This window comes from Daucus carota, chromosome 9 (genome assembly GCF_001625215.2).
Source record: "Daucus carota subsp. sativus chromosome 9, DH1 v3.0, whole genome shotgun sequence".
Lineage (NCBI taxonomy): Eukaryota > Viridiplantae > Streptophyta > Magnoliopsida > Apiales > Apiaceae > Daucus > Daucus carota.
The window spans coordinates 2,419,562-2,441,042 of NC_030389.2; the positions used below are offsets into that span (position 1 = coordinate 2,419,562).

At 33.1% G+C, this 21,481-nt stretch overlaps 3 protein-coding genes across 5 annotated transcripts; 2 read left to right on the forward strand and 1 right to left on the reverse strand.

Annotated features, from left to right (window-relative positions):
• The first annotated feature begins 287 nt into the window (after positions 1 to 287).
• Positions 288 to 8,021, forward strand: LOC108202896 (uncharacterized). Of its 3 annotated transcripts, none has more exons than XR_001803248.2 (3): positions 288 to 562; positions 6,184 to 7,051; positions 7,626 to 8,021. XR_001803248.2 is itself a non-coding variant. In XM_017371499.2 (2 exons), exons 1-2 carry the CDS (start codon positions 404 to 406, stop codon positions 6,955 to 6,957), a joined length of 933 nt encoding a protein of 310 aa, XP_017226988.1. In that variant the 5' UTR covers positions 291 to 403; the 3' UTR covers positions 6,958 to 7,131. The 3 variants fall into 3 exon arrangements, 1 of the variants encoding a protein (XP_017226988.1); XR_001803249.2 differs by having other exon boundaries at positions 291 to 562; positions 7,737 to 8,021; XM_017371499.2 differs by lacking the exon at positions 7,626 to 8,021 and having other exon boundaries at positions 291 to 562; positions 6,184 to 7,131.
• A 484-nt stretch (positions 8,022 to 8,505) lies between these two features.
• On the reverse strand, positions 8,506 to 10,683 carry LOC108200679 (uncharacterized). The gene is made up of 2 exons (XM_017368915.2): positions 10,415 to 10,683; positions 8,506 to 9,564 (listed from the first exon to the last, which is right to left on the reverse strand). Exons 1-2 carry the CDS (start codon positions 10,568 to 10,570, stop codon positions 8,902 to 8,904), a joined length of 819 nt encoding a protein of 272 aa, XP_017224404.1. The 5' UTR covers positions 10,571 to 10,683; the 3' UTR covers positions 8,506 to 8,901.
• A 3,408-nt stretch (positions 10,684 to 14,091) lies between these two features.
• LOC108202018 (uncharacterized) lies at positions 14,092 to 18,143 on the forward strand. Its single transcript, XM_017370379.2, has 3 exons — positions 14,092 to 14,429; positions 14,510 to 14,598; positions 17,018 to 18,143. The coding sequence occupies exons 1-3, from the start codon at positions 14,375 to 14,377 to the stop codon at positions 18,035 to 18,037; spliced, it is 1,164 nt and encodes a 387-aa protein (XP_017225868.1). The 5' UTR covers positions 14,092 to 14,374; the 3' UTR covers positions 18,038 to 18,143.
• The last annotated feature ends 3,338 nt before the right edge of the window (positions 18,144 to 21,481 follow it).

Here is a 21,481-nt window from a genome sequence, read left to right on the forward strand (position 1 = left end):
AAACTCGTTAATATTAGTGTTCGCTAATTAACAGAGTTAAAGAGAGGTTTGAATTCAAAAAACTAATTTTGAAAAAATTATTTTGAGTTGAAAATTTTATTTTTTATAAAAAAACATATCAATCAACTAATTTACCGAACAATCTTACAAAAAACAGTTAATTCAATAATTAAAATATCAAATTTAATCTTCTAATCAAAATATATAATTTAATCCGTTAACCAATAACCGAATAATTTCGAAAGAGGTCCTTTGCTTGAATCGATTGGCTTTCAGTCCGGTTCAAAAATTATACTCTGCAAACTAGATTTGCAACCGCGTTTAACCTCCTCGTTACCCCCTTACCCGCCAGCCGCCCATATCGGGCCCCGAATTTCTCGTTCTCTTACATTTCCCAAAATCAATGATGTTTGGTCCGAAGGAATTTTGCATGATCCCACCTGTTATAATGTTTCAAGCTTGTTGTATATACTATTTCTACTGCAACAGAGGCATGTACTATTACCACGGATCAAACGTGATCAAGAAGATTAAGGATTTGATTGAGAAGATCTGGTCTGAGGTACTTTTACAGTAACTTAATCTGTACTTTAACTTTAATTTTTATCTTAATTTATTGTGTTTCTTGACTTTGTGTGTTAATGCATCTTGATTAACTGTCTATGCTAGCAGCTCATGCTATAAAACTAAGACTGCCCTATAGTTTAGTTAATTTGAGATCTTGTGAACCCGGGGACCTCGCGCAGATTGTCCTAAATCCCAATTATATCTGCAAGGATTATGACTTATGAGTTAAGAACAAAGCCACCATTAGAAGATTTATGGTTATTATGTCTTTGTTTTTCCACCGTTTCTTCCCTCTTGCCTTTCAGATGTCCCGGAAGGGAGTATGTGCAGAGTGCCAGAGCCTCCCTTCTGTCTTCATAGGAGGATTATGGGATACAAAAGTAGTCTAAGTTACGGATGTCAATTGGGTCGGGTCGAATCCAAACCCGGATTTTTTAACCATACCTGAACCTGATTCGACGGATTTTGGATCATATTCGTGTATACTCGAAACCCGAATTTTTTCTTGATTTTATATGTATATCCGAAACCCGAAACTCAAACCCAAAATTGAAACCTGAGAATTTGAATTGATTAATACTTAACCATTAATCTTCAAATACACTAACATTCCCTGATATGCATGATTATACATCACTAACATTTTAAATACATCAATTAATAACTATTTTTGAGGAAAAATTACACACATCTCATAACCACACATTGAATGTTTATAACTGTCTCACTTATTTTTCGGCTATGTGGAAAACGATTTTTGATTGATAAACTACTGATGTATCATAATATACACATCTCATAACCACACATTGAATGTTCATCTAGAAAAATTTCGTATGAGCTCATCTGCCTTCAGAAACTCATAACTTTTGAATCTTTTCCAAGAACATATTACTTGTTTTAATTCCAAATTTTATTGCAAACTGCTAAAATATGGAGGTTTTTGATTTTGGTTGGACAAATTTTAACAAGCATAATAATGTGGGATTTGTGATTTTAGGGTTGGGGGGGCTTCAGACATGTAAATTAGAATCCAGGTGGAGTTTTGGGACCATTAATGGGTACAAGAATTCTGTGGGATGTAAGAGAAGTCGCATGAATTGTCCATGTAAGGAATTGGGTATTATTTAGGGAGCACAAGCAGTGAGTAGATTCAGTCCAACTTGTGGGTTAGAACAACTAAAACCTTTAAACAACTTGACAATGTGTTGTGAAAGATATTTATATCTTATTGAAGTAGTTGGATTGTGCATTCAAGGCAACTTGAACAGTTGACATAAGAATTTACTTGATACACGTTTCAGCAGAGGAGATGTTTGTAATGACTAGCTACTGAAAACATAAAGATGCAATTAATGTAGCTAAAGCAGATCAAATATAACCCGATCAACAACACAGGATCTTACTGATATGCAAATTAAGGTTGAAGTTTATAGCATGATGATGTAAATAATTGAAACTAACTTTAAATCTTTCCTCTCTTGACAAAAAGATCTATCAAACAAATAAGAATTGCAGTTTATTAAATATGTTAATGTTAAAATCTGTTGGTGGGAATTGATCTTGTTACTCGCTATGTGCCGGGGTAACAGCTCCACTACGGAATTAAGAGGATACCTGCTTTGAAGTTGCATTGCTAATGAAAAGCACAGAAGTTGAGCATAGGTTTAGAACACTAGAGGAACTTTACTTTGTTAATAATGAAACAATTATGTTTGACAAAGCCAAACCAGCACATTGGTGCATGCCACGTTATCGAGAATATTGGTATGTGACTATAAATTAGCAACCCTTAAGAAAATCATCTATGGACTGTAGTTAAGCACGTAGTCTCGTAGAGCTTACGTGGTTAAATGTTGCTAAAATTATGACATATACCACAGTTAAAATGAATAAAATCTAACTTTAAAATTGTAAGATATATGGACTCGTGCGTCTTATCATTATGATATAAAGAGATAAAAGGACTGATAAATGCAAGCAACTAAAGATCCACACTAATCTATGATAACATTAACAGATTGAAAAGGCTTGATAAAAACTGTTATCTCACGTACCTGTATATGATTGAAATATATGAAAATGGGACTTAGTTCCACCAAACTCTCGCTCTACTGTTTCTCTATTTAGAATTGTCTTTCTCTGCAAGGTATAACATCTGTGCTCTATTCTTCTTTGGTTCTGCATCTAAAAACCTGTATCTAGCTTTGAATTCTAGTGTTTCTGCCTTGGTTCTTACTCTAAACTATAAAAACCAACAAAAATAAACTGAAAACTATCTCAGGAATCATTGATTCCTGACAAATTGGAACCAGAGCTGTAAATTATAATCAACTACTGCTTCGTTTGTTTTGTGCAAATTTAGGCGAGTTGAGTGAGCCAAGAAGTTCAGAGATCTCAGTTGAAAGTTCAGAGATTTGTTCATATCAGTTTATGTGCGCTGTTCCTTGGTTTCTCTCACAGAATCCATGTTGAATCTGTGTTGCTTCTGCTTGCTGACGCTCGTTTGGATCTAATTAGTTGTTATCAGTTGTGTACTTGTGTTAAATAGAGAAAAGTACAAGTAGCAAATTTGGTACTGTTTTGTTGAAGTACAGTATCTAGTTGAAAGAAAATATACATTATTTTTTCGAGGTTAGGGGGGGCTCTAGCATCCCCTAGCCCCCCTCTGGTTCCGCCACTGGGAGTAACTAAAGCGTGATTGTTGTGTTAGAACTGAGGTGTTGGTGAATCGTGAAAGTTTTTGTGTGTGGGTTGACTTGTTGTGCAAGTTTTGGTGTTGTGAGAGTTATGAAGGTATTGAGGTTGTGAGAAGTGAAGTAGTGTGTTTACTGTACTGTACAGAGGTGTGAAGTTGAGAAGTGTACTCTTTTTGTAGCATACTTAATAGTTTTACTTGTGGTTGATATGGAGGAGAGGACAAAAATAGTATATCACTAGTGGTTTTACTTGTTCCTCAGCAGTGCTTTTCAGTTGTGCTTGTTTGATCTGCTGGTTGTGTCTATTAATGCGATATCAGTTGTTAAGTTGTATTGCTTCAGTACTTGAATTACTTGGATAAGGCCGTGATTGTGTGTTGAATTAATTGTTCATTGTTGTTTGGAGTTGATTTGGTGTGGATCAGTTGTGTGTGAACATGTGATTGGCTGGAGTGTTGGTGAATCAGTAGTGAAGGATTGTTTATAGTACTGTTGTGCTCAGTCTTTGTAGTGTTATGGCTTATTTGTACAATTTAGACTATGCTGAAGTATCAGGACCGGAAGATAGAGCCTATAATGCACTTATGCATGATGTACAACAGAAGTTTCTTCTGCACAAGGAGCGTACCCACTCTAGATTACAGAAGATAGAGGAATGATTGAGGTGGCTATGCAGAATTTGAGGCTGATGAAGGGTATGAGATTGAAAAATCAAGACAGAGGATGTTATTATATGTAACGAGGGAAAACATGATGAAATTATGTCTTTTCAAATGGTTAAACAGGAGAGATTGCGTCATCTCAAGCCTGTATTTCCAAACTTTGAAGTAGGATCAGGAGTCTGTGAAGCTTTTGGCTCGGGAAACAAGACAAGAGAGCGGCCAAATCTTACTTAGAAAAATGTTGATTAGAAAGTGGAACTTATAGATGCACGAAAAGAATATGGAAGTATTTATGGACCTTGCACCTGCTGCTTGGGAAACTTACATAGGGTAACCTATCTATGATGAAGAACCTAGGAAGGTCCAGGAGTGCAGAGAATGAGTTCATATTAGCAGCAGCCCTAAAAGGGGGTGACCCAAACTTTTCTAATTCCTCACCATGTGAAATCACTAGTGAAAGATTAGAAGAAAGTGATGATCCATTTGCACACATGCAAGTGACCACTCAGAGCAAGGAATATAGTTGTAAATGCAAAGTTTAACACCTAGCCAGGTAGAAGAGAGGATGACTGAGGAACTATGCCCTTACTTCACTGAAGTTGAGAGACCTCAACATTGTTGCAAGCAAGTCTGTCATTTCATGATGAGACCGGAAAGTCAAATTCCAAGCATAAAATTTACCAAAGCTAACAAAAGCCGGGTACTTGTAGGTTCAGAAGATGAGGGTCTTAATTGACATGGGATTTTTAATTTCAGATGAGAGTGCAGGCCATAAAACTGTGGATGAAGCTTACCAGAAAGCTAAAAATCGGATAGATCATGTTGAGGTGGCTAAGGGCAAGGATAAAAAATGTGGAACTTAAAATTGCTTAAGTGAATGATCAAAGGAGCTGGGCAAATTGTCAAATAAGGAAGTTGTTTACGATTTGAAGCCAATGCTGGAATTTGATCCGGGTGGTTATGTGTAAAACACCAATTCAATTGGTGTTACTAAAATGTTTGAAGGATAAGACATGAAGTGACACTTGATGAAGTTGCCAAGTCAATCTCAGCTGGCAGTCAACCTGAGTGTCGGCAGGATCTTAGTTTTGATTTTCTTGCAATAGAGCAGAAATTGGAGGAACCTTCTCACTTGCAGAACATGTTTATCATTGAGCATGGGAATTATCTAAATTACAAGGACAGAATATTCAAAAAGTAACTAATGGGTTTGATAAACTTGTTGGCGAGATTAATCAGAAGCATGTTGACTGTATGATAGTCGAGATGAGGGTGATAACCTATAATAAGTACAGGTACATTGTGTTGAGCTCAAACTGTCGATTTATTTTCGAATTTAACATTTTATTTTTAAGACTGATACAATTTCTGAAAACGGTGTTTCAAATGAGACCGAAAATTCGAGAGTGTCCCGGATGATATTGGTGTGAAGTGAGTGTCCAATTAGATAATTAACCCATAATATTTCATTCTCTTCTCTTATACTCAATTACTACTGTATCTTGTACTACACTCTATTTTATATATATATATATATATATATATATATATATATATATATATATATATATATATAAAGTGGTCTCCATAGAACTTTACTCATATATATATATGGAAAGGAAGATGACTGATGCTTTATTACTGATAAATTAAAAAACTGAATCTCCTAATTTGCCCTAAACTTTTAGCAACGTTAACGATACTATTTCACGGAAGGGTACAAAAAGTGGCGCCAAAAAAACCAAGAGGGTGGACACTGCAACTATCAATATCAGGACATAAAGTGCATTTGGTAAATAGCAATGGGTTGCATTTTGCAATTAACTCTTATTATCTCTTTTGTTTTTCCATCCCTCCTTCCCTCTTGCCTTTCAGATGTTCCTGAAAAAATTATGTGCAAAATCTTCCGGCCAGTTTTAATGGTATTGGGTTTTTTATTAGAGGGCTGTTTCTTTGGGGTGAGTCATTCCCTAATTCCGCATGAATTGACATCTGGAATTGGTATAACTATAAGTATTCTTGCTAAGTTAAAAGTTGTGGGCTGAGTAGTTGTAGAGGAGTGTCATCTGGCGGATTTCCTTTGTAGTCCAGTAGAGTATTAATAATGAAATAGTTACTAAATTAGTAAAAAGAAGTAGATTCGATATGGAAACCTATATGCTCAGATATCATGTTGAATTTATTGTTTTTTGTTGTATCTAGAATGGTTCTGCATCTATATGATTTGATAATTGTCATACTTTATTTTTTTTCAGTTTTGGAGGAACAGGATAAAGTGTCTGGAAGTTGTATTTCAGCTATCAATGGTAGCTTTAACTAGCTTTCTTTTAAAAGACACACATACATGGACCGCTATCTGGATAGCAAGTAGTGCAATATTTGCCATTCTTTATAGCTCTTACAAGGCCTGTGTGAAAATGAAGAGAGCTCAACTTATGCCACCTGTCAATAGGAGGTATTACCGGGTTCTGGGATACCAGGTGATTCCAATTCATATAATCTACAACGTTGCGAGTCATTGGAATCCAAGAGGTGTTGTAATCGACACATTATTAATTGTTGTGGGGAATGAAGATGTTGTGGTTCCAAATGTAGCAGAGGTACTGCAGGATTTAGGGATTCAATCTGTTCCACAAGCTAATGCACCGGAAGTGACAGTACAAAGAGATGGGAGGAATCAGTCTGTTGCGGACACAAGTGTACCAGAAGTTGCAATACAGAGGGATTTGGAAGATCAATTTGTTGCACATCCACCAGAAGTGGCAAAGAATAATGACGGGGGAACTGAATCTATTGCAAATGCAAATGTTCCGGAAATTGCAGTACAGAGAGATGTGGATGATCAATCTGCTGCTGGTGAACCAGAAGTGCCACAGAAGGATGATGAGGAGAATCAGTCTGTTGATAATGAATATGCAACGGAGATCGTTATACAGAAGTATGTGGAAGATCAATCTGAATCTGATGCAGGTCCATCCGAAGTGGCACATAAAGATGAGGAGTATCATGATTTGCACATGCAGATGTAGATACACCGGAAGTTGCTGAGAATCTATGTTTGTTAATACTGATTTTGTAGAATAACTGGGCTCCAGTGGTCTTCTTTGCTCTTGCTAACAAGAGGTAATATATTTGTATATAATGTCATATATTTCTTGCACTAAGACAGACGAATTATATGTTATTAAAGTATTTCGGAGCCATGCTGGATATTCTATTTTTACTCCATTTGACAGAAGTTTACAGTTCAGCCTGGGTTCAGGATGGTTGTTTTTGTTGAAGTCTTGTTTTTCATCTTCTTTACTGAAGATATTGCACATCAGTTCCAGTGCAATACAATCTGTAATATAGATTGTTTCGAAATGGAATTCTATGACGCTTTACTTCTTTATCCATTCCAACTGTTATGATTACGTGCTCCTTATGTTATGTAATGGAGGTCAATAGATTTAAGTGCTAGTTCTTTTTTGAAACCAGTTGCAGTGCTCTTTGCGATATGATTTGAAGTCATGAGCTCCATATAGGAAGAAAAAGAGTTGTTTATGATATGTGACTAGATACATTGTTTTCTTGGAACATTATTTGCGTTTTTTCCCCCACAAATTAAGTGTCATTTCCCTCATTTTTGATGAACACAATGCATATATTATATGGATTCCAGTATGCAATATTATAGTTTTTGCTGGCATTCATTCAGGGAATGAGCAAAGCTGGAGAGCTAGAGTGTCATTTCCCTCATTTTTGATGAACACAATGCATATATGGATTCCAGTCTGCACTATTATAGTTTTTGCTGGCATTCATTCAGGGAATGAGCAAAGCTGGAGAGCAAGATGGGTGTAAATGAAGAGAGCTTAGCTTCCTACAGCATCATTAGAATCTCGGAGGAGCAACAATACAGTTTGGTTTTTCATGAAAGAGATTTTTTAGTCTAGAAACAGGGGTTTCTCAGTTAGCAACGTACCATTTGTACACTTACAATTGCCCGTGTTCTTAAACGGGAAGTCTATCACATGAAATTGATTGTAGTTATTATTTTTTATTTTGTATAGGAATAATTTACTCAGGTAGTAGGATCCTGATGGTTATGGCAGTCCTGTATCTGTTGTGAGGCTTTTGCCTTCAATGGAAGTTGCTTTCAATGTTGGCAAATACAATGATAGAGTAAGCAGAAACTCTAAGTTATGCCAATCATTAGCTAAATTGAGCTATCTTGCAATGTTGATGTCCACTGAGCTATATAACTCTGCTAATATGATTGCTAGGTCATATTCAACTCACCTAAGACTTGGATGGAATCATATCGATAAAGATATACCTAGAGGGAGAACCATTTCAAAACAACAAGTTCCTACAAGATAACCGAATAAATGATAAGCAACAGCAGAAGAAAGTTTAAAAGTGTCACCACAAAGAAGAGAGAAATACAACACTTGATTTGCGAAACACACAAGTAAATTTCTAAGAAGACAGAGTAAAGCAGTCACATATGAACAACTCTATTGCTCCTACTTTGAGCTCGTGACTTGAAATTGTATCACAAATGTGTCTCACTAGCAATGCAAGTAACAGTTGAATTAGATGAAAAGGCCAGCATATAAATTACAGGTTTTCATATCAAAACAATCTATATTTTGTATACAACAGGTAGTCTTGCCCTGGAATTGATATCTTCAACATCTTCATTGAAGAAGATGAAACACGTAACTACAACAAGATAACCATCCTAAAGCCGGGATGGATCCTACACTTGTTTTAAATAGAGTACAAAAAACATGTTTATGCCAGCAATTACTTACAGATATGTATCTCATCCTGTTAACAAGAGGAAAGGGAGGCTGTTGGAACCAAATATTGAGAAAATCAGCACCAGCAATGGCATTAGCACGCATCAGCGCAACACATCAAATTTCAGCATCCTATACCAGTTGTACATTAGCATCTGAATATGATTGACTCTCCGCATCATCCCTCTAAATCACTTCTGGTGGATCTGCTGCAACAGGCTGATTTTTCACATACGTCTGTCGAGCATCTGCAACAACTTGATCCTCTGATTCCCTAGGCACCATTTCTGCTACATTTGCATCTGGAACAGTTGGATTGTCCACGTGCGCAGGTAGGGCCACAAATACTTCATTCCAATTGCGTGGAAAGGTGGGGTCAGTTGAAATTGGAAGTAGCTGGTTCTGGTCATCAGGCGTCACATAATGTCTTTTACAACAAGCACTCAAGATTACTATTACGCTGCTTACAAACACAATGGCTACTTTTATAGCAGTTGCAACAATTTTCCAATCACTTTCAATGTGATGCTTTTGAAAATGAAGCTCCATGAAATACGTATAAGCCAGGAAAAGACATAACAGAGGAAGTAGAAATTCAAAAGCATGAGTTATAGTGAAAAACCAAACTTTCTTATTGTTCCTCCTATTGACATAGTGACATGTTCGAGTAAGTTGAGCTCTCTTCATTTCCACACAGACCCTAAAGCAGTAACAGAGAGTAATAAAGACTGCAAAGCCTGCAATCCACCAAACATTCCATGTATTTGCATCACCTAGAGCACAGACACCTAAAGCTGCTAATGCTAGCTTAAATACAACTCCCAGGTTCTCAACCATGTTCCTCTTGAGCTGGGGAAAAATAAGAAAGTCAAACAATCATATGCGAACACAGATGTACAACCAATCTGGGAAACATTATAATTTATTAGTCGAGCATTCTCAGGTAACACCTGTCAAAATAAACTATTTAACTGAAATATCTCCCACAAATTGTCTCAAATGGAATGGCACGACATAGACAGACTTTAATTTGTGGGGCATATGTGTGGATCATATTATTTGGGAAGATACCAATTACACGCATGACACATCAGAATCTGGGGAAGTTTTAAGACATTTTTTGGATTCTATAGCATTTTCTTAACTCATTGAGGAACTAGTAAGTAACTACTTTACTGATTAAGTAACTAAGAAATAGCCTACTATAATCAGTAAGCATTCCATTGATAATACCTATCCTTATAGATCTCCAATAATAAAAACTGTGTTACAAGCCTTCCACTTATAGAAACCTTAGTCTTAGACTAATAGCCATGTTTGTTTGGAGGTAATTCCCGTATTATCACCCTATTTATCTCAATTTTAAAAGATTATAATCCCATGAATTCATATTCTTGTTATTTTTTTAGTTCATTTCTGTGAGATTATAATATCCCCTATAAGAGAAGATTTAAAATCTAAAGAAAATGCTCACAATTTATCATAATCCCACGGAAATGAATGAAAACCAACGGAAATGAATGAAAACCAGACAATCCTATCAGATTATAATTCCTTAAATTAAAAAAAAAAATAGCTTCAATATCATGGATTATAATCCTTATATCTTCAAACAAACATGGCAGCAGTAAAAGAGTATAATTCGCAAGCAGATTAAGACAAAAATTACGTACGAGGTTAAGAGTAACCAGAAAGATACCTCAGACCAGATTTTCTCAATCAAATGATTAATATTCGCAATCACGCTTGAGAAACTACAATAATATCTGCTTTCATTGCAGGACAAATAGTATATACACCAAGCTAAGAACAGTACTACAGGTAGGATCATAAGGAATTCCTTCCAATCAAACATTTTTTATTTTTGAAATCCAAGACAACGGGAATTTCTGACCTGATTTTGGGCAGAAACTCAAGGACATTGTTGGCGGCTGCAGCAGTGAGAAGGTTTTTATAAAATATATTTCCTTTTTTCCTTTTCTTTTGTCCGGTATTTAAAGCCTGATATAAAATTTTCGGTTTTGTTTTACGAAATTTCAGTTGACTATATTAGAATTATTTTTCTTTTTATTGATAAAATTAGAGAAGTAATATTTTGAACAAATATCATGATAATTTAAATAAGACTTGAAAGAAAATTCTGATTTAGATGCATTTTGTTGTTTAATAATATATTTTAAAATATACATAATTTATTATGGTTTAAAGACTCAATTATAGAAAATAATTAAACTTTTGATATGGCTTGAGTACATGTGACGACACTAATTAATTAGAACCTACATTTTAATTTAATTTAAATAACTTCTTGTCGATAGATATTATAAATTTTCGGACATGTAATAATTAATGAATTATATGTGATATATAAACTACATCTTCAAAAATGCTATGTAAAAGTATTTATTATATTAACTTAAGCAAAAATGAGAGAACTCATTTGATTATGCACTTTTACGAGTTATTATAGTAGATTTAGTAATCACTTTAGTAAGCTTATTAGTAAGTGATATAAAAATTAAACTCTTCCGTACGGTAATTCTTGAATCAGATATGTAGATTTTAATAATATATGTTTTATATTTACAGATTCATATATACTTGATCATTTAATCATATATGATCAATCATGTAATTTATGATAATTGTCATTATTTAACTAATTTGTTGTCGTATAGAAAATAGGATAGTTAATATTTATTCAAGTTGGTAGGGATAGTTAATACTTATAATGTGTTGTGTTAATCATGGTAGGGATACAGTAGTCACAACACGATTTGTTCTTATTTTATGGATTATCTTGTAATGTGTTAATCATTAAAGATGACAAAAATAGTTGTTACAACTCAACTTATTCTTATATTATGAGACTAAAATGAATTATTATAAGATATCTACATTTTTAAAATTGTGGTGAGAGTCAAGTCAAATTATAAAAATAACTATATGATGATGTCCTCATGATGTAAGAAATTATATCCAATGACATGTTTTCACAATTTTAAAACCTCTTGCTAATTGTGTAGAGTTGTGTTCAATATGACTCTTGCGCAATTTAGTTATTCAAGCAAATGCAAAGATACATAGCACTTGCATGGATTTGTGGATTTGTTAATCTGCTTTTGTTAATATGAGACAAATAAAATTAATTTATAATATGTAAATTGATTGAGAGCTTTTTTATATAAGAAAAATAAGTCCACGTGGATTCCAAATCCTCGTTCCGCCCCTACTTCTAACCAGGTTGATAGATCACCGCTCTTCCTTCGCTATCATGATCCATCCCACGTGGATTTCAAATCCTAGTTCCACCCTGCTTCTAATTAGTGGATGACTTAATACATCAAAAGATTTGATTATAGAAAATGATTAAACTTCATCACATTTCTGGGATCGAATCGCTTAATTAGTACTTTAATTATAACTATAAAGATGGACAAAGAAGAACTGCAAAAAAAAATTGGAATAAATATATTAAAAGGTGGCGCATTTTAACGGAGGTTATAAACGAATACAAGCGACACGTCACAGTTATTCTGAAAATCAAGTTCATTAGAATGCATAAGAGCTATATAAATATGAAAATAAGAACTCAACTTTTAGATTATTGGAGGTTGTTGAAAGATGAACCAAAACGGAACACAGTGCATCCAAACATAGCTAGGTTAAAAAGAAAGCTAAAGTATGCGGAAGAAACCCATGTTCTATCATAGACGTTAGTGATTTCGAGGTCGATGAAGTAAGACTGATTGGTCAAAAGATGGCAAAGAAAAAGAGCAAAGAAAGAAATGACACGCATGCTAAGTCATGGAGATCAATGAACGAAAAGCTTTTGGCCTGAAAAATTAGTGTCTATAAGAGAAAAAAGTAAAGAGCAAAGGATTACAAAATACATAGATTACAAAAAAGATTAGGAAAGAATTACAAATACATGGACCACATTGGCAACTTCTATAGTTGCCCGCTAGTGGAGTGTAATTTTCAAAAAGATTTCCAAAAATGATATGGAGGAGAGAAAAAATAAAGAACTAATATATGTAGTGAGTTGACAAAGTTTGATTACTATTTTGACAACAATTTTGGTAACTTTTATCTCTGTTAGAGATGCTTTAAGTACAACAAATAAATTAAGAAAGTTAATTTCATTGCAATTTATATAGCTATAGTGTAAATTTATTTCAATAATAAAAATATTTTATAAATTAAATTTGTTCATTAATTATTTATTTAATATATTTTTAAAATTAAAAAATTACAATGCTCTTAAATATATTAATTTATAAAGTTTTATAGTAAATACACTATGTCATTATTACATAATTCAAAGTTGTGTTTGACCTATGAAAAAATTTTGGTTGGGCTAAAATGCATACAAGTTAAAGTAAGTTTGTTAATACTCATTTCTGTCCGCCCTACATGGATGATCATGATAAGTTATAGGCATTTATTAGACGAAAATAATTAATTATGTTAATTAAATTTATTAATCTATAGTACCAATTGATATGGATTAAATATGTATTGTTCATGTTGGAGCATCTGCTGAGGTTGTTTATAATTGTCGGCTAAACTGGACTTACAACATATTATATTAATTAAATTTACTAAATTTGTAAAACATTTTGTTTCGATGATATTGGTTATATTCATTGGTTATATTTTAAAACTAATATGTTATTATTATTTCAAGTTATTATATATATAATTTATTGTTTTAATATGGTAACTGATGACGTGTAAATTGTTACAAATCTATAGTGGTGATAAATATAATCGTATATAAGAGCTTGACTATAATTATAGATAAGCAGAGAGAATGGTTCAAGTGAATCATAGACAAAAGAAGATTATAGTTTGAGTGTGATATTTACGAGAGATTATCTATATTTTTTATTTTTCATATGCCAACTCTTCTCTAACCAAGCATTCTCCATCATAGAAAAATATTAATTTATCAAGGTTATTAATCGTAAGAGATTTTATTACGGGGATGTTTGGCCGGCACTACTTCCGGCTTCTTTCAAAACAAGGCCAACTTTTACTTTTCTTCACCCGTTTGTGTGAAAAGTCGCTTATAAAAAACTGAGAATGCTTGCTTTTTTTTGGAGGACTTCTACTTATTTTCCACACAGTTTATGCATTATAAGTCTTAATTTACTTCTCACTTCTAATCAACTTCTTTATTCTAAGTAAGGAACTTTTTTTTTAAAATTATCCAAAGGACCCCTATATTCGAAAGTATTTCAATTCTCAGTTAGTTCACCTGCCGCGCGGGACTTTGGCTCTTTGACACAAATTAAAAGATTCCGAACCAGGGTGCGATGAGATGAATATTATTTACAGGCTTACAGCTAGCTTTATTGTCTCGCCTGCTGTCGACTCTTTCATGGTAACCTTGGCTACATTTCTTCGTAATTTCTAGCCTCGGGGAAACTTGACGAGTCTGACTTGTAATAAAAAATTATATTTAGACTAATCGTCTTGTAATTGATTTCGTACTCCGCTCTTGTATTCTTCTTATAAGTGAAGCCAGAATATGAAGCCAGTAGGCATCTAAAGAAATTAGAATAGAGATAGATCATGATAAAACTTTTAATCAACCCCATCAAAATTAACCTCTTCAAGATTCGACTACGTCGGTAATCATCTTTCTGGTGCCATGGCAATCAACTTCAGGCGCAGCTTTCGTGATTCTGTGAACCTGGTTGACAGAAGTAAGTCTTAGATCTTTGAATATATATCCTGTATGTGTCTTGTTATTCTTGCAGTTTTTTGACCACTTTTGTTTGATCAGGCTCAAGGTGGACTAAAGAGAAACGCGATCAGTTTGTTGATTGTGTAACACTTTGGTTTGTTATGGATAAGGGGGAGATCTTGAGCAAGGTACTTCACTACTTCTGTTGATAGTTATATTCATATTTGTGAAATAATTTTTTGTTCACGAAATTATTTGAAGTCATGACCAGCTGAGAATTTGAAGAGTGTATAGTTTTTGTTGTGTGTTGGTATATCAATTCTAATGTAGAAGAATCTGTCGATGACTTGATAGGGTATAATTACATGCTACCAAGTACCAAGTATGATTTGTGGTAAAAAAATTGGTCAATTTGACAATAAGCAAAATTAAACATGCATAACTGTGTGAATTTGGGACCGAGCTAGGGAAATAGTAAAGTTTAGCTATACGTCGTATAGCTATTATTATAGTGAAGTTGTGGGATCCATCAAGTTAAAATTGTAATACTTTATTGTATTTACGAAGAATGTTGAAAGTTGTGATGTTTTTTAACATACTACTCGAGAGATGACGGAATTTTAATTTTTGTCGTAAATCGATAACTTATGACGGATTTAAGCCTAAATTTTTGTTGTCAAAAGGCAGTTTGTTGTATGTTGCACTGTCAGTAGTGTGTTTTCGTATAATTAAGTGTTGTAAGTCCATCTTCTTTACTAAATACTCCCTCTGTTTTGATTTATTAGATGTTTAAGGTTGTTGCGCAGGTATTAGGAAAATTAATTGAAATAGTTAAATTGTAATTAAAAAGGCATCATTTTACATTTTTGTAACAACTGATTATAAATACTAATTCATACTAATTCATCAAAAAGTCAATGCGAAGTTTGTAAAGTGAGATGTTAAGGTTTAAACCCTAAAAAGGGTATTTATTGAGTACTGATAAATACTGAATCCTGATTAACTTGTAACTTCCCATCTTGAATGAGAATGGATTTGCTTACGTTTCACAGTGCTTTATATATCTTTTAGGGCTCATTTAGAGCACTCCAATATTCTTTATAAAAATAATAAAATAAATAGTTCTTATTAAATTAATACATTTAATATTGTGACAACTCTGACACGACTCTTCATACTTGCTCTCTATAAATATTTTATTCTTATACGGGAGAAAGGTTGAAGATAGAATCGCAAGATAGTGAATAGAATTGGAAGGAAGTGAATATTATATTCACAAAAATAACTTAAGAGTACCTAGATATTCTTGACAAAATAGAAGAGATAAGAGTCTCTTACCTTCTAGGATCCTATTTCCCGAGCACACGCCATCAAACCGTAGACAGTCGAGTGAAACCCAATCCACGAAGAAGTACTAATTTTAGACATCTTCTTAAAATTTGAAGTTAAGAGTCTATTGTAGATTTCGAAGCTTTCAAATTTTTATCATATATATAACTTAACTTGCTTCTTCATCCTTCGAAAATATTGCAGTAAACACTTCTTTTTTCCAGATTGGTTTTATACTGAATTCTTTAAAAATCCTGCAGGAACTTGTACGGTGTTTTTCTATTTGTTTTATATCTGTGTTTTACAAGATTGTTTATGTGCCTAAATATGATTTGCAGTGTGTTTGGCTGTTATAGTTCAGCTAGCAATCATAGTTATCAATAGCTTTCTTTTAGGGGATGCAGTGTTGTGTTTTCGTATAATTAAGTGTTGTCAGTCCATCTTTTTTACTTGATATGTTACATATATTATATATATATTACTTCCAGGTTCCAGCAGGTAATTTAAAAACAATCTACCTCTCTGTACAACACATCTGGCACAAATGGAATTATAATGAAGGCTGTATTTTAAAGCCTGTTGGTCCTTTATTAAGATTCATACTAATTCATAAGACAATCAATGCGAAGTTTGTAAAGTGAGATGTTAAGGTTTAACCCTAAAAGAGTATATATATTCATTGAGTACTGATAAATATTGAATTGCTGATTAATTTGTAAGTTCGCATCTTCAATGAAAATGAATTTGCTTAAGTTTTGCAGTGCAGTGCTAGCTTTATCTTTTACTGTTCATTAGAGCACTCCAACAGTTTGTTAAATCATTCTTTTATAAAAATAATAAAATATATATATTATATAGCTCTTAGTAAGTTAATATATGATGACACGACTCTTCATACTTGGTCTCTATTAATATTTCATTCTTATATGGGGGAAAAGTTGGCGATAGAATTGCAAGATACTGGATAGAATTGGAGGGAGTGAATATTATATTCCCAAAAGTAACTAAGAGTATTTATTAGAACTTCTAGGATTTTATTAGAGAACGAATTTTAGACATATTCTTTAAATTTGAAGTTAAGAGCCTATCGGAGATGTCGAAGCTTTCAAACTTTTATCATAACTTGCTTCTTTATCCTTCGAAAATATTGCAGTAACACTTCTTATTTCCAGATTGGTTTTATACCGAATTCTTCAAAAGTACTGCAGGAACTTGTTCATATTGGATTTATATCTGTGTTTTTACAAGATTGTTTATGTGCCTATATATAATTTGCAGTGCGAGAAGAACGTGGCTGTGTGTCTGGCTGTTATAGTCCAGCTAGCAATCATAGTTATCAATAGCTTTCTTTTAGGGGATGCAGAGGTTTTACCGAGATGGAAAGCTACCTGGATTGCAAGGATGTCAATATTTGCCATTTTCTTTCTCACTTTAAAGATTTGCGTGGAAATGAAAAGATTCAAGTTGACATGGAGGAACAATAAAGAAGTACGGGTTTTCATCATAACGCATGTTCTACAGTTTCTGATTCCTCTGTTATATTTATCACTAGCCTACGCTTACTTGTTGGGGGTCGATACGACTAGCCATCACATGAGAAGTGATTGGAAACTGAGTGCATCTAGTATCAAAACATGGATTCATGTATTAGGAAGCCTGCTATCGTTCATCGGGGCATTATACTATTGGACACCTGATGACCACCAATGTATAATTGCATTCGCAACAAATGTGGATAATTCATCTGTTGCAGAAAATGTATCACATGTGGTGGTACATGTAGATGCAGGGAATCAAGCTGTTGGAGATGCAAATGCGGAGAGTCACCCTGTTTGTGTGGAGAATCAACCTGCTGGAGATACAGCTTTTGAAGTGGCGATAAACATGAATGTGGATCAAACTGTTGGTGCTGCAGACGCAACTTGTGAAGTGGCGGTAAAAATACCTGTGGATCAGGTTAATTTGGAAATGGTGGCACAGAATAATGCGGAGAGTGAACCTGTCGGTGTGGAGAATGCAGGAACAAATTTGGAAGCGGTGGGACAGACGAATATGAAGTATCAGGCTGCTGCAGATTCATCGGTAGCAGCAGTGCAGAGCAATTTGGAGAATCAACCTGCTGCATATGCAAAATTGGATGTGGTGATGCTCATCAATAGCGAAAATCAACCTGTTGAACATGCAGATGTGGAAGGGGTGGTAAGGAAGGATGCGGAGGAGCAACATTTTGCAGATGCAAAATTGGATGTGGTGATGGAGAACAAACCTGCCAATGCAAATTTGGTACATGTACCATGATACAATTAAGAGTAAGTATATATAGTGGTGGTTGAACTTTATCTATTTCTTCATTTTGTTGGCCGGAATTTTAAATTTGTAATAGAATGGTTATATATTGTTTTAATTCGTACAAAAGATAGCTAAGGGCCACTATTTTGAGATAAAAAGTTTAGTTAGCTAGGTTTTCGAAACATATATAAAAATAATGTCTCGCCATCCATTTTGAAATTCTAGACACTAAAGTGTAAAAATGGATAAAGTTCAATCATCATTTTACATTTTACATTTACTCTAGGATTAATAATAAATTGGTTTCTTGTTGTGTGTATTTACATCTCTGTAGGTATTAGAAAATATGGAATGTATATATTAATAAATGGGATTTTCTATGGTGTGCCCAAGGGCACACAATAGTCCCTAACTCCAATAAAAATAGCTCTTTTTGATTGGTGGGTGAATAATAAATGTGAATGGCCCCCCGCATTCACATCAATTCCACCAATCAAAATAGCCCATTTTATAAAATTTAATGTTTATTGTGTGCTCTTGGACACACGTTAGAAAGACCGTTAATAAATGTATGCATGGAAGAACCCTGTCTAGCTAGAAACTGCAGTTTCCATATTGTTGAATACAAGTTATGAGAATCCATTCTCCGTTAGTTGGGAATTTAGTGTTTGGTATTTCTTAGTCTCTCCCTCTCATCGAATTCTATATTGGTTTACTTTATATTACTCCTGTAATGTAAAGCATAGTTCTATCATTTATCTTTCAAATTTTTTTCTTAATAAAAATTTAAATACTAATTTTTATTCAAAAAAAATATTTAAAAATAAATTATAAAATTTTAAGAGTATTAAAGTGCGTCCAACTTCGCGTGCCTCGATATATATAATTCATGGGGACGAGAAGATATTATTGTTGTGACAGTACTCCTAATTACTAAATACTAACTCTCCTGTTCACTAGTTTTTTTTATCTTTACCCTAATATTATATAATTAGTGTTCCTAATTACTAAATACTAACTCTCCTGATTAGCGTAGACTTATATACTCTCTGGTTTTAGTTTAATTCTTTTTGACATTTTTACATTATATTAAGATATTAAAAGTTTATATCTAAATATGATGAGTTGTTTAAAATTTATATTAATAGATACTCCCTCCGTCCCTATTTATCTGTCCACTTTGAAAGTAAAAATTTGTCCCTATTTATCTGTCCATTTATACTTTCAAAACTAATTTAATGATAGTTTTTCAAATATATCTCCATAATTTCAATTTTCAAGGCTTGACTTATTTAAAACTTGGTTGAATTCATGTTTTCAAGACATAAAGTAGGGGTATTCCACCATTTTCAAGATATTAATTAGAGGTATTTAATGAAAAAGTTTATACAATCAATTATTCCTTGGTATGTGTTTTTTTTTCCAAAATGGACAGATAAAAAGGGACGGAGGGAGTACTTTCTTATCACAAAGTAGTGGTATTCCAAAGCAAACGTAGAAAGTTTGTTATGTTCTACTTCTTATATTTAAGGTATAGGCCATTTGTTTTTATTTAAATGTAGATAAAATCAATAAGGAAAAAAAAATGAGAGTAATTCATAGAATTGTACAAGTGACTGTTACATTTTTCTAGGCAATGAATATTTTACACAGAGAGAGGGCGATCTCAAGTATTCTAATAAAAGTTGGAGACATTAACTAAAATTTTCCGCATGTTAATGCACACTGGAATTCGTGCTTGACAATTTTTCTTTTTGTTTTCTCTATTTTGTATAAGAATACAACTTTTCGTGTCATAAAAAACAAAGAAAAGATCATAAATATTCGTGCAAGAAGTAGATGGCTCATGTGATACACAATAGAGATGGTATGAGATTCAATACGGGCAGGAGCTTGTGAAATCCATTATAATTGTCATCATCCTCATTATGTTTAAAAATAAAAATTAATCAGATCTAATGGAATTGCAACACTACGAAAATTGTTGACTTCAACATGGACAACAAAAATGATAATCAATGATGAACGAAGTGGAACACTTACAGAGATGTGCGCGCTGAACTATTGTATTATGAAGAAATATATAAAACAAATTCATAATTGATGCCCATAATTATAGCTGTGGTCCATATTTTATACTGTATATCTAACCTTCATTAACTAAACATGATTTAAAATCTAAAAACTAATAAAAGGAGAATAATAAGAACTGTTAGATTAAATATAATAAATGGCTAAGATGTTAGTTTACAATACTACAACAAAAAATGTGTTCGTACAAGGAACTTTACTCTATTTACATAATACTTTCGATTTATATATTATATATTTTGTTTGAGTTGAAATTATATAAGCACAGGCCATACATGTTTCCAACAACAGAAGTGTCACTTTGCGATTATTTTCTATTTTTGAGGAGCATTTCATATCAAACCTAGCATCTCATATGACTTGTTTGGTTGACACTAGTACATAATCCAATCTTCTTGGATCATTGAAGCAGTTTTAAGAACCTTTCAGTTGACTCTTAAATACAATATATATATATATGGGTCGAGTTCTAGGGAGACTCTTCGTATTGAGAGACCTAAGAGACTCTATCTAGACCATCCGTTAGTTAGTATTTTTATACTATCTTGAATACATCTCACAATGGCAATACGGTAATTATTCGTATTAATGGAGGCAATATTTTATATTTCAAATATTTCTTAGCTGTGTATTTATGGAAGCTATTAATATGCTTTTATGTAGCGATTTAATGATCTTTTCAGATTCGGAAAGAATATTTTGTGCATTTTTTTATAGATCGAATAATCTTCTTATATTTGGAAATGAGATATTGTGCTCTTATTTTTGAGATTGAATTATCTTTTCAGATTTGGAAAGAATATATTTACTCAATACTATAGCTTGGATCACTTTATATAGCAAACATGATAATATTAAAAATTAATAGAACACTTGCCAGAATAATATTAAAAGCACTCATATAAATAAATTTCTTAAAGAACACTCATATAAATTTGTATTTGTCCTAGAAGATTATGTTATTTTCAAGAACACCTTAAGGAATCTTCTAATCAAATCTTGCCATCTTAATAAAACAAGATTTTTGAACGCGGAATTCTTTATCGCCCGTCTCAGGAACACCTTTACGAATCTTATGAAAATAATTAGTAGTGTAATATAAAAAGGTATTAATTAGTGAGTAAAATATACTATAACGGTAACGAACGAATGAGATTTTCTACTTTAAATCAATAATACAGGATATTTTGCGGATACTACAAGTAGAACCTTATTGATATTATTATAATTTTTATTTTAATATTAAAAAAATTATTCTTATCAGTGACATGAACACGTTATAAAATTTTCATATAAATAAAAACGTTAAATCTTTAATAGAAACTTTTAAAAACTCTTTTCACCTTCCCGAAAACTCCAGAT

Excerpts from the sequence above, each read along its gene's own strand:
- LOC108202896 (XM_017371499.2), top strand. The coding sequence starts at position 404 with ATGATGTTTGGTCCGAAGGAATTTTGCATGATCCCACCTGTTATAATG. Across the intron at positions 563-6,183 it reads TTGAGAAGATCTGGTCTGAG|TTTTGGAGGAACAGGATAAA; the intron begins GTACTTTTACAG and ends ATTTTTTTTCAG.
- LOC108200679 (XM_017368915.2), bottom strand. The coding sequence starts at position 10,570 with ATGTTTGATTGGAAGGAATTCCTTATGATCCTACCTGTAGTACTGTTC. Across the intron at positions 9,565-10,414 it reads TTGAGAAAATCTGGTCTGAG|CTCAAGAGGAACATGGTTGA; the intron begins GTATCTTTCTGG and ends ATTTTTCCCCAG.
- LOC108202018 (XM_017370379.2), top strand. The coding sequence starts at position 14,375 with ATGGCAATCAACTTCAGGCGCAGCTTTCGTGATTCTGTGAACCTGGTT. Across the intron at positions 14,430-14,509 it reads TGTGAACCTGGTTGACAGAA|GCTCAAGGTGGACTAAAGAG; the intron begins GTAAGTCTTAGA and ends TTGTTTGATCAG. Across the intron at positions 14,599-17,017 it reads AGGGGGAGATCTTGAGCAAG|TGCGAGAAGAACGTGGCTGT; the intron begins GTACTTCACTAC and ends TATAATTTGCAG.